Genomic DNA, 13,435 nt, shown 5'->3' with positions numbered 1-13,435 from the left:
CGAGCGCGCACGAGTAGAAAATGGAATGGATTCACGCCTACTCCATATAACACTTTATTACTACTTTATAGCGAATGATATGAGAAACATGCTTAATCACATTATAATATTTTATTATCCACAAAACCGCTTTTCGCTTGTTCGTGAGTTTTTTTTTTGTTGTTGTGACATTGATTTCCACCCGGCAAATAATGCAAAAAACACGATCGCGAAAATGGGGTTTCAACCCCGCTTTCGTGTTTTTTTTTTGTTTTGTTTAGGCAAGTTTAGGTCAATCTGCGCAATATATTATAGAACGTTAAGGAGAAAAATTGCATTTCGTTGCAACAGCTAAGCACTTCAGCACGAATCGATTGACGCCTTTCCTCACGCATGCATGCAGAAAAGGAAATTCAAAACGGGAGAGATAGCGAGCACGATCCGAGCGAGCAAATGGAGGAAAGGCATCCGAGTATACATACGTTTAAACAAAAACTGGCGAGAATGAATACAAAACAACACATAATAATGGAAATACACACACACACACACACACACACAAAGGAATGCTAGCAGTCTTTAATACATACCAAGCGTAAGACATAACACTGCTCATCCGGGGCACACTCTCATTCGTGCGTAAAATTTGAATGCAAGTGCGGAAGTTATAAAGCAAGCAAAAGTTTTAGCGATATAATCAATGTTTTATCATTCGTATGAATCCAGATATAATAAACAAGAAGCAAACAAAACAACAGCAACAACAAACAAAAAAACACACCCACTGCGGCAAAGCATAATACGACAAAACAAACGATGAAACAGCGAAATGAAATTAGCATAATATATCAGGTATTAAATAAAATGATAGAAGAACAAAATGTAAGTGAGTCGTCCACCTGCGGTTAGATGGAGTTTGAACGTACACACCCCAGGTCCAGGTTGTGATATTTTCTTAACGGTACCGCTTTTAAATAACGCGTCTACGTTCTGGGTTCAAACGATCATTAATATCATTACACGGCAAGCGGTAATGTGTTGCTTTTGCGCATCGATAGATTTAAATATTTTTTTCTGCTCAATTGCTCTCGTCAACCTGATGGTGGTTACATGGTCCGCTGGCTTTAGATGGGAGGATTTACATTTGTATATTAGCATGTAAGAAAGCGAAAGATTGGATCGCCGTACGCGCAACTAGTAGTGAAGATATCATAACCTCAGCCGTTTGTGTGCGATTCTTAATGCAGTTGTACAAGAGTTGATAATAGGGTCGCAACTGCGTTCTGCTGCAGTGTGTTGTGGGTGAAGAAAGTGTGGTGTCTTTCACTCCGTCCCTAGCGTTTAGCACACTCAGAATGCGTGACGTAGATATAGCGCCAGCAATTAAGAATGTGGATATAATGCAAATCGGAGCTGACTTTCTCTCTACCCCCGAACACCGGGGTGCGACACACCGTGACAGTGTTGTTACGCTTCCGTAGGCCACGATGCACATGGTTGCAGTATGCAGCTCGTGCAGGGTGATCCTCCGAGTCGTGTCTTCGCACAAGGCTGCAGTCGCAGCCGGGAAGTCGACCAGACTCGATCAGCCCACCAGAATGGCAGCGTTGTATCGGGTGCTGCTGGCAGCAGCATTACTGTTCCGCCTGTCCGAGGGCGAGTGGGTCGAGATCCCGCACCTGAAACCATCGTCCGCCCCGTCAGCGGTGACATCGTCCATTAGCACCACAATCAAACCAATCGCCTCGATCAACGGTCACGTGTTGACCCACTCGCAGCGACTCCTATCACACCTGCACGACGATCGGGCGACGGATGGCCGATGGTCGCTCGGTGCCGCCGTACGCTGGCAACGTCCTGTGAGCGATCTGCTCGACTACGAACGTCCAAGCAAACGGGTATCACAGTCATCTTCCCCGTTTATTACACTGGTGAATGTGACCAATAAGGTGGAGGAGCTAGAGGAAAGCGAAGAAGCGGACGATGACCATTATCCGGTGGTGCAGACGGAGCTACTTCCGTTCGGCAATCGGTACGAGGAAGAATCGATTGAAACGGCCTCTGCTGCATCGGATACTTCCAAGTCAGTGGTACAATCAGTGCAACATTTCGATGACTTCGATGACTATGATGAACGGACACCAGTGGAGCAACGGCCGTCAGACAGTGAGGAGGAGCAGCAGCACCAATACGCCGAAGAAGATGGTGAACAAGAAGATGCGAACGATACTGCGGAAAAGAGCACGGAACATTTCCACCGACAGCCACCGATCCAGTTGCAACCATCACCGACCGGGTTTGGTGGATTTTTCGATTTTCTGCGCCGAATGCAGGCCAGCTTTGTACAGCGCACGGCACACACCATCGGTGACAAAATACGAACCCTCACCGGTATGCGTGATCAGCTACTAAGCACCATCGGTAAGTGCCCCCGCTAAGTGCACACATACTGTCCCGAGGCTTTTAACCATCTCTTACTCATACAGAGCGACGTATTGCCTCGCTGTGGATGGGCGGTGGACGGCGGCGTGTCAAGCGTGGCTGGATGGAACAGCACGGTGAGACGGATGCGATGGATTTCCCGTCCGCCGAAGGTGCGCTGCTTACCATCTCCTTTCTCACATTCGCCGTCTTTCTGATCAAGCTGGTGCTGCAGGTGATCAACACGATCAAGGCAAAACACTACACGTACAGTACGTTTGCCGCGGCCACACCCGTATCTGGGGGCCTGCTAGTGAAACGGACGCGACGCTACATCGATCCGCATGATCTGCAAGCAATACTCGGCACGATTGACGGTTACCGGCCGGTATAGGTTCATCCATCGCGTGTGTAATGGTGGTGGTGTCGTGTTAGTACGCATTCTATGCAACATTAAACCTTTTGCTGGCTGTCCAACTGGATTAGTAGTTTCATGGCATGCGGAGTGGTTTGTAGGAAACACATGTAAGTTTAACAAGTTTAGTGAAATGAAGATGTGATACACACACTGCGCCTAGTTTGTTCGTTGGTCTGGTGAAGGTAACGTTAAATTGCCGTCTATATCACGTTTTATTTAACCGACTTGCAAGACAGCCAGATCGAACGCTTAGCTTATTACCACACGTTTGTGGAAGAGATCTGATGTTTTGTTGAATTATATATAAAGAGTTGAATTGATTAATTGTTGTACTCGTGTACAACTTCTTAACATTTACTTCGTATTTGTTGTATTGTGATCTGTGTAAGTGTGTTCTACACGTTAGGCACATATTTTGGCATTGTTTTTCTGTTCTTCACATATAATGAATTCAACCTTGTATAAGAGTTTGTGAACTCTTCAATTAATGAATAAGGAACAACAACCTAAATCAACCAGTTTTGAGTTGATGGAAGTAAATGATAATCGAAATTTCCAATATTATTTTTGTTGGAAAATGAAGGAAGAGAATTTTAAGCAGAAATTAATCAGAAATATTAATCAGAGCATATCATTTAATATTTTCCCGTTCGGTGGTATGTTTATCTATTTAAGTGAATTTTAAATTTTCCTACCAATTGCTGTGTTTAAGCGTATAGTTTGAATTTCATACCGCACAACGGGAATTTCCAATTAAATGTCGGCATTACGATGACAATGTACTAGCTTTCTTTAAGGTGAAATATAGTACAGTTACAAATGTAGATTAACAAGTAAAATAAGATAATATTTCTTTTTCTGTTTCGCTTTAGTACGTACCGTACTTGATGGCAACGTTCGGGTAACGTTCTTTCCACTCGGTTATCCAGTGGTCCATTATGTTCCAACAGTGATTGATTTCTAGAAATCGTAGAGACGAACATCCGATGAAGAGAGCATTTACAGACTCACCGGTTACTGTAATGCAGCCCAACAGGTCGAGATACTCAAGCTCGAGGCAGTGCTGTGCAATCGCGAAGATATTATTGTTGTGAACATCGCGAAAGCCAGCAAGCACCAGTTTCCGTAATTCCGGACACGCTTCAATCACACGGCCAAGCTCACTTTCCTCTACATATTCGTCATTGGCGTAGCCCAGGTTAAGCTCCTGCAGTTTGGTACAGTTTGTCAACGGTATCAGATCCTGCTCGTGGCATATGCGCGTTTTAAACAAGTTCAAGCTAATCAACTGACGATTAAATCGACCGATCGTTTGCGTTAGCTGGACCGAGTTGAATATGCAGCAGGAAAGGTTCAGATGCTGCAGTCCCTGATTGCGACACAGTAAATTATTCAGCGAAAGGCCTGTGATTATTGCGCCCGACAGGTCTAATCTGGTCAATTTGGTAAGCTCCATTTTCAAATTTAGAACGTCGCTCACATCTGCATTCTGCAGGCACAGTTCGGTAAGATTCGTATAATTGGATATCCCAAAGATCGTAGAATTATGAAATCCAATTGAATTCAGACGCAGATGCGTCAACGAGGGGCCGTGCTTCGAAAGAAACCTGAAAAGCAGTAAAAGAATATGAATGTGGTTGAGATTGGTTACGATTGGTGGTGTTTCTAATTTATAATTTCTTCAACTCTCACCTCTCCAACTGCGGCTTCGTAAACGTTTGGAACAATCCGCACCATGACAGATCGAGCTTGCGTATATCAACACAGCGATCTTTTAGCCATGTGAGCAGCTTTGAATCCACGTCCATCCAGTACGGACGTAAGTTAACTTCCCGGTACAGTCGTCGGTCACGCGCAACATTACGGAATGCAGCGGACACCTGCTCCATGTTACGCAGCGACTTTAAGTCGAGATAGGTAAGAATTTTGTAAACCATTTCGTAAGGCAAGTTGGTGATAGACGGTCCTTGCTGCAGCGGTTCCTTAGGTACCTGCTGAGGAAGCCTGCGGTTGTCCACTGGTTGCATTTGTTGCTTGTCATTCAAGGAAAGCTTAGATGTGCTAGCATCCAACGCCTTGACAACCTCTTCAATTAGAGAACAAGGTGTTGGTTGATGCGTAATTTCGCCATCTTCTCGCCATCCCTTAACCTCGGACATGTAAGCGAAAGGTATCGGTTCATCCATATTACTCATCGCGCTCTTGAGCATGATAGCATCCATCGCGTATATGTAGTTTAACTCGCACGTACTAAACTCGACACGTAGCACGCATGTTCGCTGGTTGATGATTCTTATGGCTGGCACGAAGATGCGAGATTCTTTCAAATCAGCATTGCGAATGTCATCGTGCACGGCGTCTACTCGTTTATCCCACAGGAGCATCCACTGACGGAATTCCGTGTAAGCCCAGATGCGATAGACGGCGCCAGGGTTCATGGTTTCGTACACTTCCACTCCCGTTGGGTACACAGACTTTTCGAAGCTAACTACAATGAAGGCGTCGATCGGCGGGTTATCTTCGGTGGGAATTTTGTCCACCCCAAACTCGGGCGCGAAAGACGGCGCCATCACGTTCCAGTTGCCGTACGAGCTCTGCAAGTTCAAAACACATTCAAAGTTTAGTGGAAAACGCACCATACTATAGCTACTTGCCAATGGTGCAGGTAACAGCAACTTACCAGCAAATAAGAATCCAATTGATCAGTATTGGATAGTGGAAAGTTGCTTGGTCCCCCGATAACGTTAATGGAGTTGTATGAAATGGTTCTTTCGGGGCCATACTCGCAGCTGGTATAAATGATTCTATCAGCGTATTGCTGCATTTCGCACACATTCGAAGCCATTGGAAGAACGTATATTCCGATATTATGACCTGTGAATACAATGCAGAACGAAGTTAGACTGATGTTTCGATAGACGCAGGTTGCAAACTACATGCCCGTAAACGATAGGTAAAGAAAATGGTTCACATCAGCGCGCTTTCAAGAAAACTGTGCAAAGCAAACAGGAAAAATTACGTTCACAAATCAGCAACTACTTTTATGAAACAAAGACAACCGGCGAGTTTTGTACCGACTGGAGGTTTTCTGGAAAAGGCCTGCTGTCAATACCAACAGTTGATGTTTATATCTTTCTATGTCGACGAAAACCGTTGGTCATAAGTGACAGTTGACGGAATGAAAACAGATGAAAACAAAAGGTGACAGTTGACGGTGACGTTTAGAGACGTCAAACTCTAAATAATTTATGTATTTTTATTTGTTTGAAAGATAAACGCACCATCTCGAATTGGTGGCCGAAATAGGTCGATATGATGAGGGTTGTTATCTTTACTTTGAATGTTTCGATAAGCAAATGAGCTTTTGGTGCAACATAAATTGGGAACCGTCAAAACACAAACGGTGTGTCTTCCGCTGCCTTGAGGAAGTTAATACCAATCCACATAGGATTTGGTAGTTATCCTGCCATGGACGCCTCTCAACCCGCACACGGCTTAATTGAATGCATACGATTTAACACACCACAAAACATATGGGGAAAAATTCGAACTCACACTAGATGTAGGACCTTTCATTTGGAGCAATCTTAGGCAACGACAAGTCTGATCTCACCCGGGTTGTGGATCTATTTAACACGTTCAGCACCGTGTCAAAATCGCAATATTTACCGTGGACCCGCTGATAAAATTTATTTGGCTTTTCGTATACCACATCACTCATTTTTGGGTGACACTGCCAGGCGGTAACCATTGGCATCCATTGGCCCAAATTTGGATGATGCGGCGCTGAACGTGTTAAAGAAATTGGAAACAGAAATCAATAAGGAACATTAGAATAAAAAAGCTCTTACATACATTAAAGCCCAAGGCTCTGAGTTGCAGTAGCGTATTCACTTGATAACAGACGATCTGCTTTATTGGCTAGATCATACATACATGAATTTCACAACTTTCCAAACTATAGTTCATGTTGAGACTAATACTAAATACAGCAAAGCAATTACTCTCGTTAAACATTGGAAGGTAACTGACAAGCATCGTACAGCAGGCCAACACCACAGCGAAACTGAAGAAGCCATACAAACTTTGTTATTACAGTCCGGACCGGAAACGAATGACTGGAATCGATTTTAAAACTCAGAACATATCTAACTGATGTGGACATTTAGTTAGTTCTATATATTGTTTTGTATCTTTCGGATAGTAATTATTGAACTATTTGAAAGATGTGTAAGACATACTCTGAAATTAACAAAATCGTATAAGTTCAAGTTGTTAAGCAAGTTGATAAGTTGTTCAGTAGAACACAATATGTGAAGACACCTATCGATTGAGTGACCCCTTGTAGACATTTTTTTTTGTTTATTGTAATACCCACCGATAACGGGTAATTAATATTTAACACGCTCCTTCTTGGGGTGGTGCTGAAAACAACAGCGCGTTTTTATTTTTCAAAAAATTTCTACTAACATGTCGTACAAAAACACGCGTTCTATCACTTGTTAGAAAACCTCGATGAACGATGCATTGTCGTATGTAAACCGCTAGCAATATATTTCCCTGTGGTTGTGCATTAGATTGAACAAAAACATAAACTAGATTAATATAAAAACATAAAGTATGCAAATGTTTGCGAAATGCGCCGTGGAAAACATTCATGGATATGCCATGATAACAACTAATGCTAAATCTACTCGATTATCATGCATGGTGTAAACTGTGTGTGATTATCTGCCTAATCCCAACCTGGGGGTGTCAGGCCTAGCTTTTCTGAGGTGGTTAAAGCTGGAAAGAACTCATCTAGTATTGTTTCGGTACGGCGTTTGCATCCAGGCCAACTTTATGCATTTCTACGGCTAGTGAGAACAGATAGTCATAGCATTCCGCCCTGGGAAAGGTTTAGAGAGAGAAAAACATCAGCAAATGGTTTTATCTTCGTTACCGTTCTCCGGTGTGTTCACCCTACATTGTCTTTGCCTTCTGCCAGTTATGACCCCACACGTATACACCATGGCGACGTACAAGTATGGCCGAAGTGCCGGGATAATCCCGCAACGCGTTCGCCATCGATTCTTCCAGATCCTTCTCAAACAGCGTATTCTCGATGATAGGCACCACAAGTTCTTCGTCGTACATTAGGTTGCGATTTAGCTCGTAGTCATAAATACCCTAAAAACGAGTACAGTGAAGAAGTTAGTTTGTGAGCAATATAACAATGGTGTTGTTTCCTCACCTTTATCATTTCCAGATGTGTGCAACGGAACTCTTTACCCGGCCAGAGCAACGTTGTCATTACTGCTGCGGGACTGTGCGTATGTATAACAGCTCCAGCACTTCGCTCTTTGTATGCAAGCATAAATAGCGGTGTACATTGACTTTTCGTCAGCCTGAAACAGATGTAAAATTGAAGGAGCATTATGGGGATTTTCCTTACTGCACGCCATAAGCTAATGTGTGGTGGTACTTTTTATAATCAGGCGGTGTTTGCAGATCATCTCCCTCAATGTTCTGTATGAAGAGGTCGTCCGGTTGAATTCGTTCCTTCTGCACACCGGAAGGGGCAATGTATATTTCGTCGCTAAAATAAAGCCACAAACAAAGATAATGAAGCAATCCGCTCATGTATCATGGATTAGAAAGGGAAAACAACGGTTGTAAGCAATTATACGAACTCCAGCTTAATACTTATACCGCCACCGGTGCCAGTCACCCATCCGAGGTTGTAAAATTGTTTACATAGTTCCGGTATCAGCTTTCGAGGATGCTCCTGTTCTCGTTGGACGAACGATTTGCAACAGAGAGGAGCAGAGGACGTATTTTTTGTTAGCGATTTTAGTACCGTGCAACAAAAATCGCTGCGGATGTAGTAGAATTTACCTTATTGATTACATTATCATAAATCTAAACGAGCGAGGAGAACAACCGGACACAACAGAGGCAAATCAAGAAAAGAAAATGTACAATCATTACCAAAGGGTATCTGGATGAAACGTTAGGAACATATATAATCTGTTTGAAGGGCGTGTATTGGCGATGTGAGGACCCTACGTTGCTAGCATGCAAACATCAATACCTTGCACAAAAAAAAACAGGAGCTACACACGATGCCAGCCTCTTGTATATGGAACTCAAGTGCTCCGAAAAGAAAAAGGGGAATCGTTGAGGAAAAAAATATAGTGGCATTTGCAACGCTCTTTCTATGATGCTACCCAAAAGTACGCTATTGCCTGTACCCTATACTATTAAACGCTGCTGCTACCGGCCATCTACCACCACGTGTTCGCTCTATAGGTGGAAACTCAGCGAACGCACGTCTTTATTGATTTCTTTTCGGCCCTTACATCACCTCAAAAACAAAAAATCGATCGAATCCTTCAACCTTCTTACAAGGCACTTCTTCAAGTATCAATAGCGTTGCGAAACGCCATGTCTGATTTTCCAATGAATTGCACCCTTACCTTACCCAGCATTACAATACGCTATACGTTAGGAAACCGTTTTATTTATCTGCTATATAGCTGAAATTCTGGTAGTGCTTGTGTCTTCAGGAGGTGCAATAATGAGCTAACCTAACCGGTAGTTGCAGGATTTACCCTATCTAGGTTATAAGACATCAAAAAGAATGCTCCAAGTCTTCACACAAAACATTCACACACACGCAAAAAGGGAAATAGAGCAACTTAAAGAAACATCTTTAAATGTTCGAGGGGAGGGGGAGATTTTAAGGATCATTTCGTTTCAAATCTTTCTAACCTTGTCCATTGCCCACATTTGCCAAGTATCATGGACCGGGTATTTAAAGCTAAACGGAAACACACTGAAAGATGCAAACATACCTCTGACAAATCCTGATAAATTGATGACCTTCCCGATGCCATTCTCGCCCAGGACAGTTATCGATAAGACTACACAGCACTTGTGCCGGAACCCGGAACCGATTCCAGATTCTCACGACCTGGAAGCTGCAGCAAAGAGCGAACGAATGAATGACAGTTTGGTGCTGGGAGTAATGTTTATACGGCGTAATATTCCTGTGCACAGTGGTTTAGGTATCACAGCGCCATCATCGTTATCTCGAAATTTAAATATAAACGGCTTCATTTATATGCGAGAATTTTACCAACTGTGCATTGTAGTACGAAAATAAACAAATGTATTTCATTTATTGCATCTTTTCATAACTCAGCAGAACATAATAAATACAATACAATTAACGGTAATATTTATTATTCAGGGGCTGTCAATCACAGCTGGGGGTCTCTGCATGGCATCGAGTACTAGCAAGTGTTCCAATAATTGTCTTCTGTCATTACACATGACGATTGATTTTGATTTTATGTAATTAAATTACAATGGAGCGCTGAATAACCAAGCTCATTGGAACATCAGGGCAATCGCTGTACAATCGGATAACACAAATAATAAACAAATCTCCTTTTCTAGATAAAATTAGCACAAATTATACCATGGAAGGGCTTTTTTAGTGCATAACTATGTTTTGCTAGATGTTTTTGTTGCAAAAGAAATTGTAGTTGTTTTTTTTCTTTTCAAATTTGAGCTCATTTTATCTTTTTTTAGTTCTTTAAAATTTGGTTTTCCTTTCTTTCGTTGTCGATGTTGCCCGGTATATGTCAAATTGCCTTTGGAATTGTCATTTCCGAGCTGCACGGATAAAAAGACATCCGGTTAGAACGCACCCGGATAATCGGCTCTCCATTGTAAACAATTTTTCTTTGATACGTTGAAATGAAGCTTAAATTTCGTTGAGTAGCCCTGTTCTCCCTGAAGGAATGCACTGACAGTCGCCATTCTGTCATCCGCTGTGGCCTCAAACGTTCCATCACAGAGCAGCGAGTGTTGCTATTTCGTTGTTTTTGTTCCCTGTGCGATTTCTCTACACCGAAATATTTGTGTACCGAAGCGCTTTTGCTGGTGTTCTGTAGGTGCTGATGTAGCAGACCGATTCCCCCACAGCACGGAAACATTGGGAAAATACAATCCATCGCACTTACAATCAACCCGATACAATCAAATAAATCACAGAAGCACTCCTGCTCGCAGTTCACGTCGGTTCGTGTTCAATCAAATACCAAAATATCTTTTTTGTACAATCATCTTCAGAAACTACAAGCAAAAACATGGATCACACGGACCAGAACGCATCAAATCAACTGCCAGACGATATAGAACAAAACTTTCTCACCCAGTTCAGCTGTAAGTGTGCAACTTTTTCTTTCCTCACAAAGAATTCCATTTCCAATGGAGTTTTTCTTTGTTCACAGCAATGGTTACCACGGACAAGGAAGAGCTCATCCAACAGTTTCAATCAATTGGAGAGAATGTTAACTACTCTACGGCAACATTTTTCCTCGATATGACCAACTGGTAAGTTGGTGTTGAACGTCTAACCTAGGTTGCATTCGATATTGTCAGTTCATTTTTACAATATTAATATCCGAACAGGAACCTCCAAGCAGCTGTGGGATGTTATTTTGACTTTATGTCACAAAACCGACAACCATCCATGAAGCTGCTGAATGATATTACGGTAGGAAAGGGCGAAAAAATCACACCGAGCACAGCGTGAGTATTGTGGAAGGTTTCCAGCCATCCAGAGCCAGCGATGTGATGCGTGATCATTGTTTGACAATTGTATAAATTGTGCATGTTCGTTGATCTCAAACAGCATTAAGCTTACCTGGCTGCTGCAAAACAATGGCGATATCGCGTGGCCGTACGGTTCGTACGTCAGCTTACGTCGAAACCCAGCCATGATGGAGGAAAATTTTCCCTTGTCGTACGAGGACCTGAAATACTTTGTACCTTCGCTGCCTCCGAATGATACAGTGTCCGTATCAGTGCAGCTCGTCAGTCCATCGACTGAAGGGTTCTTCGAAACCGTATGGTCCATTTACACGCCGAACGGAACCAGTTTTGGGGGTAAGCATATTTCGCCGTATATAATGCCACCTTAAGCTTCGTAACCTAATATTATTATATGCATCCACTCTCACTTGCTGGATGGCTAGTTAATTTCTGATACATGTTTGTAAATGTTGCAGAAAACATTACTTCTCGGATTGAAGTAAGCCTGGATGGAACGATGGCTGTAACGCAACAGTTTTCCAACCTTCAAACAAATTCCACCGCCGACCTTAATCCCCCCTCTGAGAACACAACAGAATCACAGGTATGTTATATTACACCTTTAAATAATCACAAACAGCATGGCAATTTAAAATAACACAACCATCGTGTATTATATTTTTCAGTCAAACGAGCTAGACGATAGTGAAATGTGGGGATAGCTAAGAAAATGACGCAAAATTAATTGTATAGCAGTATGTAACAATTTCCTTTTCTCTCATGTGCGTTGTAAGTCATTACTTCGTCTGTTATTGCGCTGATTCCTTTCAACGATACCATCAACGACCGAAAAACCGATCGATCGCGGAACACGGATATCTTTCCATGGGAATGCTATTTACAAAATGATTGTTGCAGGGTTTCACGGCCATTTGGTCATCGTAAACCCACTAAATATCATCGTTCAACAATCACTTTGCCACCGTAAAACCTACAATTCGGAATCGTCAGTCCAACAATGGCGTTGAAAACTTTGAATCGGTCGCCGTAAATACCTCTTTTGGCCGTTTCGCTTGCTCTAAATTCTGGTCCATCAAATTGACTACAAAGAAGAATCCATGATTTTTTTTATGAAATAATTGTTGTGATTTAATATTAAATTGGCACAATTACATTTTAATGCTAAAAATTAAAAACTTAAATTACACATTACCTTATAGCCAGAACAAGATCGAACGGTCCTGACACCAAATTTGATGGTAGAAGTAAGCCACGACTGAGAAGCGCAGTAGAACCAAATAAGAAAAAACAAACAAAATTGTATAACTGTATACAATTGTATACACAACGAAAAACGTCTCATTACCGAATTCAACGGCGTGGAGAGGAATGTAGAAAACTTGTTATCAACCAGTCACCAGCATTAGGATGCATTAACGAATAATTCCTGGCAAAAATATTGGAGTAGTACTGGAAGCATGCGCTGAAGAAAGAAAGAAAAAGAAGAAAGACTTAGTTACGAATGAAATGAACAAAAAAGGATTGTTTCGCTGTACCAATTTCGCTGCACTTAATTTATTTGTTTTTGTTTTGTTTATTGCTAAACCACACGGATCTAAATTGAATTTACGTTAACTGTGGTGCTGGTGCTGGTGGTTCAGGCTGCTGTACCAATCACATCCCGTAGCAAGGAGCGCCTATGTAGGTAAAATTCAGTCGCTATTAAATCTATTATGATCAGGCATGACCTAGTAAGTCCTTACGTTAAGCAGCAATTGGTTAGAAAAGTTTAAAAACAGCTAATCGAACGTTATGCGTACACTAAACAATAAGTCATACGGTAAAGAACACGTCCCGCGAAGATCTTTCTCTTTCTTTGATTGTAAAGTAACTAAGGGCAGGGGGATTGTGATTTTTATACTTTGGTTTTTTTTCCTCTGCCATGAACGTTTCGTCATATTGTTAATGTTCGTTATGTTCTTTTTTTGTTTTAAATCGTAAATTCACTTATTTGCTACAGTTCGCATGATC

At 42.1% G+C, this 13,435-nt stretch overlaps 4 protein-coding genes across 5 annotated transcripts; 2 read left to right on the top strand and 2 right to left on the bottom strand.

Moving 5' to 3' along the window:
* The first annotated feature begins 1,439 nt into the window (after positions 1–1,439).
* LOC128306949 (uncharacterized) lies at positions 1,440–8,252 on the top strand. The gene is made up of 3 exons (XM_053044627.1): positions 1,440–2,400; positions 2,466–3,000; positions 8,067–8,252. Exons 1-2 carry the CDS (start codon positions 1,467–1,469, stop codon positions 2,792–2,794), a joined length of 1,263 nt encoding a protein of 420 aa, XP_052900587.1. The 5' UTR covers positions 1,440–1,466; the 3' UTR covers positions 2,795–3,000; positions 8,067–8,252.
* On the bottom strand, positions 3,034–5,644 carry LOC128306948 (F-box/LRR-repeat protein 4). The gene is made up of 3 exons (XM_053044626.1): positions 5,499–5,644; positions 4,511–5,412; positions 3,034–4,425 (listed from the first exon to the last, which is right to left on the bottom strand). The coding sequence occupies exons 1-3, from the start codon at positions 5,640–5,642 to the stop codon at positions 3,687–3,689; spliced, it is 1,785 nt and encodes a 594-aa protein (XP_052900586.1). The 5' UTR covers positions 5,643–5,644; the 3' UTR covers positions 3,034–3,686.
* LOC128306950 (probable methylthioribulose-1-phosphate dehydratase) lies at positions 7,356–9,791 on the bottom strand. Of its 2 annotated transcripts, XM_053044628.1 has the most exons (7): positions 9,655–9,783; positions 8,696–8,719; positions 8,491–8,585; positions 8,283–8,396; positions 8,052–8,205; positions 7,785–7,987; positions 7,356–7,706 (listed from the first exon to the last, which is right to left on the bottom strand). In XM_053044628.1, exons 1-7 carry the CDS (start codon positions 9,694–9,696, stop codon positions 7,619–7,621), a joined length of 720 nt encoding a protein of 239 aa, XP_052900588.1. In that variant the 5' UTR covers positions 9,697–9,783; the 3' UTR covers positions 7,356–7,618. The 2 variants fall into 2 exon arrangements, with proteins under 2 accessions (XP_052900588.1, XP_052900590.1); XM_053044630.1 differs by lacking the exon at positions 8,696–8,719 and having other exon boundaries at positions 9,655–9,791.
* Positions 9,792–10,664: 873 nt separating this feature from the next.
* Positions 10,665–12,672, top strand: LOC128306793 (protein ILRUN). The gene is made up of 6 exons (XM_053044407.1): positions 10,665–11,032; positions 11,101–11,203; positions 11,282–11,401; positions 11,505–11,758; positions 11,881–12,008; positions 12,091–12,672. Exons 1-6 carry the CDS (start codon positions 10,957–10,959, stop codon positions 12,124–12,126), a joined length of 717 nt encoding a protein of 238 aa, XP_052900367.1. The 5' UTR covers positions 10,665–10,956; the 3' UTR covers positions 12,127–12,672.
* Positions 12,673–13,435: the final 763 nt, after the last annotated feature.

This window comes from Anopheles moucheti, chromosome X (assembly GCF_943734755.1).
Source record: "Anopheles moucheti chromosome X, idAnoMoucSN_F20_07, whole genome shotgun sequence".
In the NCBI taxonomy this organism is placed as follows: Eukaryota; Metazoa; Arthropoda; class Insecta; order Diptera; family Culicidae; genus Anopheles; species Anopheles moucheti.
The sequence above is the reverse complement of the archived record's forward strand: the minus strand, read 5'-3'. Positions and strand labels throughout refer to the sequence as shown.

What these genes read in the sequence shown, in the direction of transcription:
- LOC128306950 (XM_053044628.1), bottom strand. Translation starts at nt 9,696, where the DNA reads ATGGCATCGGGAAGGTCATCAATTTATCAGGATTTGTCAGAG. An exon ending in ACACCGCCTGATTATAAAAA is followed by an intron (nt 8,206 to 8,282) that starts GTACCACCACAC and finishes CATCTGTTTCAG; the next exon opens with GCTGACGAAAAGTCAATGTA. An exon ending in CACATCTGGAAATGATAAAG is followed by an intron (nt 7,988 to 8,051) that starts GTGAGGAAACAA and finishes ACTCGTTTTTAG; the next exon opens with GGTATTTATGACTACGAGCT.
- LOC128306949 (XM_053044627.1), top strand. Translation starts at nt 1,467, where the DNA reads ATGCACATGGTTGCAGTATGCAGCTCGTGCAGGGTGATCCTCCGAGTC. An exon ending in TCAGCTACTAAGCACCATCG is followed by an intron (nt 2,401 to 2,465) that starts GTAAGTGCCCCC and finishes TTACTCATACAG; the next exon opens with AGCGACGTATTGCCTCGCTG.
- LOC128306948 (XM_053044626.1), bottom strand. Translation starts at nt 5,642, where the DNA reads ATGCAGCAATACGCTGATAGAATCATTTATACCAGCTGCGAGTATGGC. An exon ending in AATTGGATTCTTATTTGCTG is followed by an intron (nt 5,413 to 5,498) that starts GTAAGTTGCTGT and finishes TTGAACTTGCAG; the next exon opens with AGCTCGTACGGCAACTGGAA. An exon ending in ACGAAGCCGCAGTTGGAGAG is followed by an intron (nt 4,426 to 4,510) that starts GTGAGAGTTGAA and finishes ACTGCTTTTCAG; the next exon opens with GTTTCTTTCGAAGCACGGCC.
- LOC128306793 (XM_053044407.1), top strand. Translation starts at nt 10,957, where the DNA reads ATGGATCACACGGACCAGAACGCATCAAATCAACTGCCAGACGATATA. An exon ending in CTTTCTCACCCAGTTCAGCT is followed by an intron (nt 11,033 to 11,100) that starts GTAAGTGTGCAA and finishes CTTTGTTCACAG; the next exon opens with CAATGGTTACCACGGACAAG. An exon ending in AAAATCACACCGAGCACAGC is followed by an intron (nt 11,402 to 11,504) that starts GTGAGTATTGTG and finishes GATCTCAAACAG; the next exon opens with CATTAAGCTTACCTGGCTGC.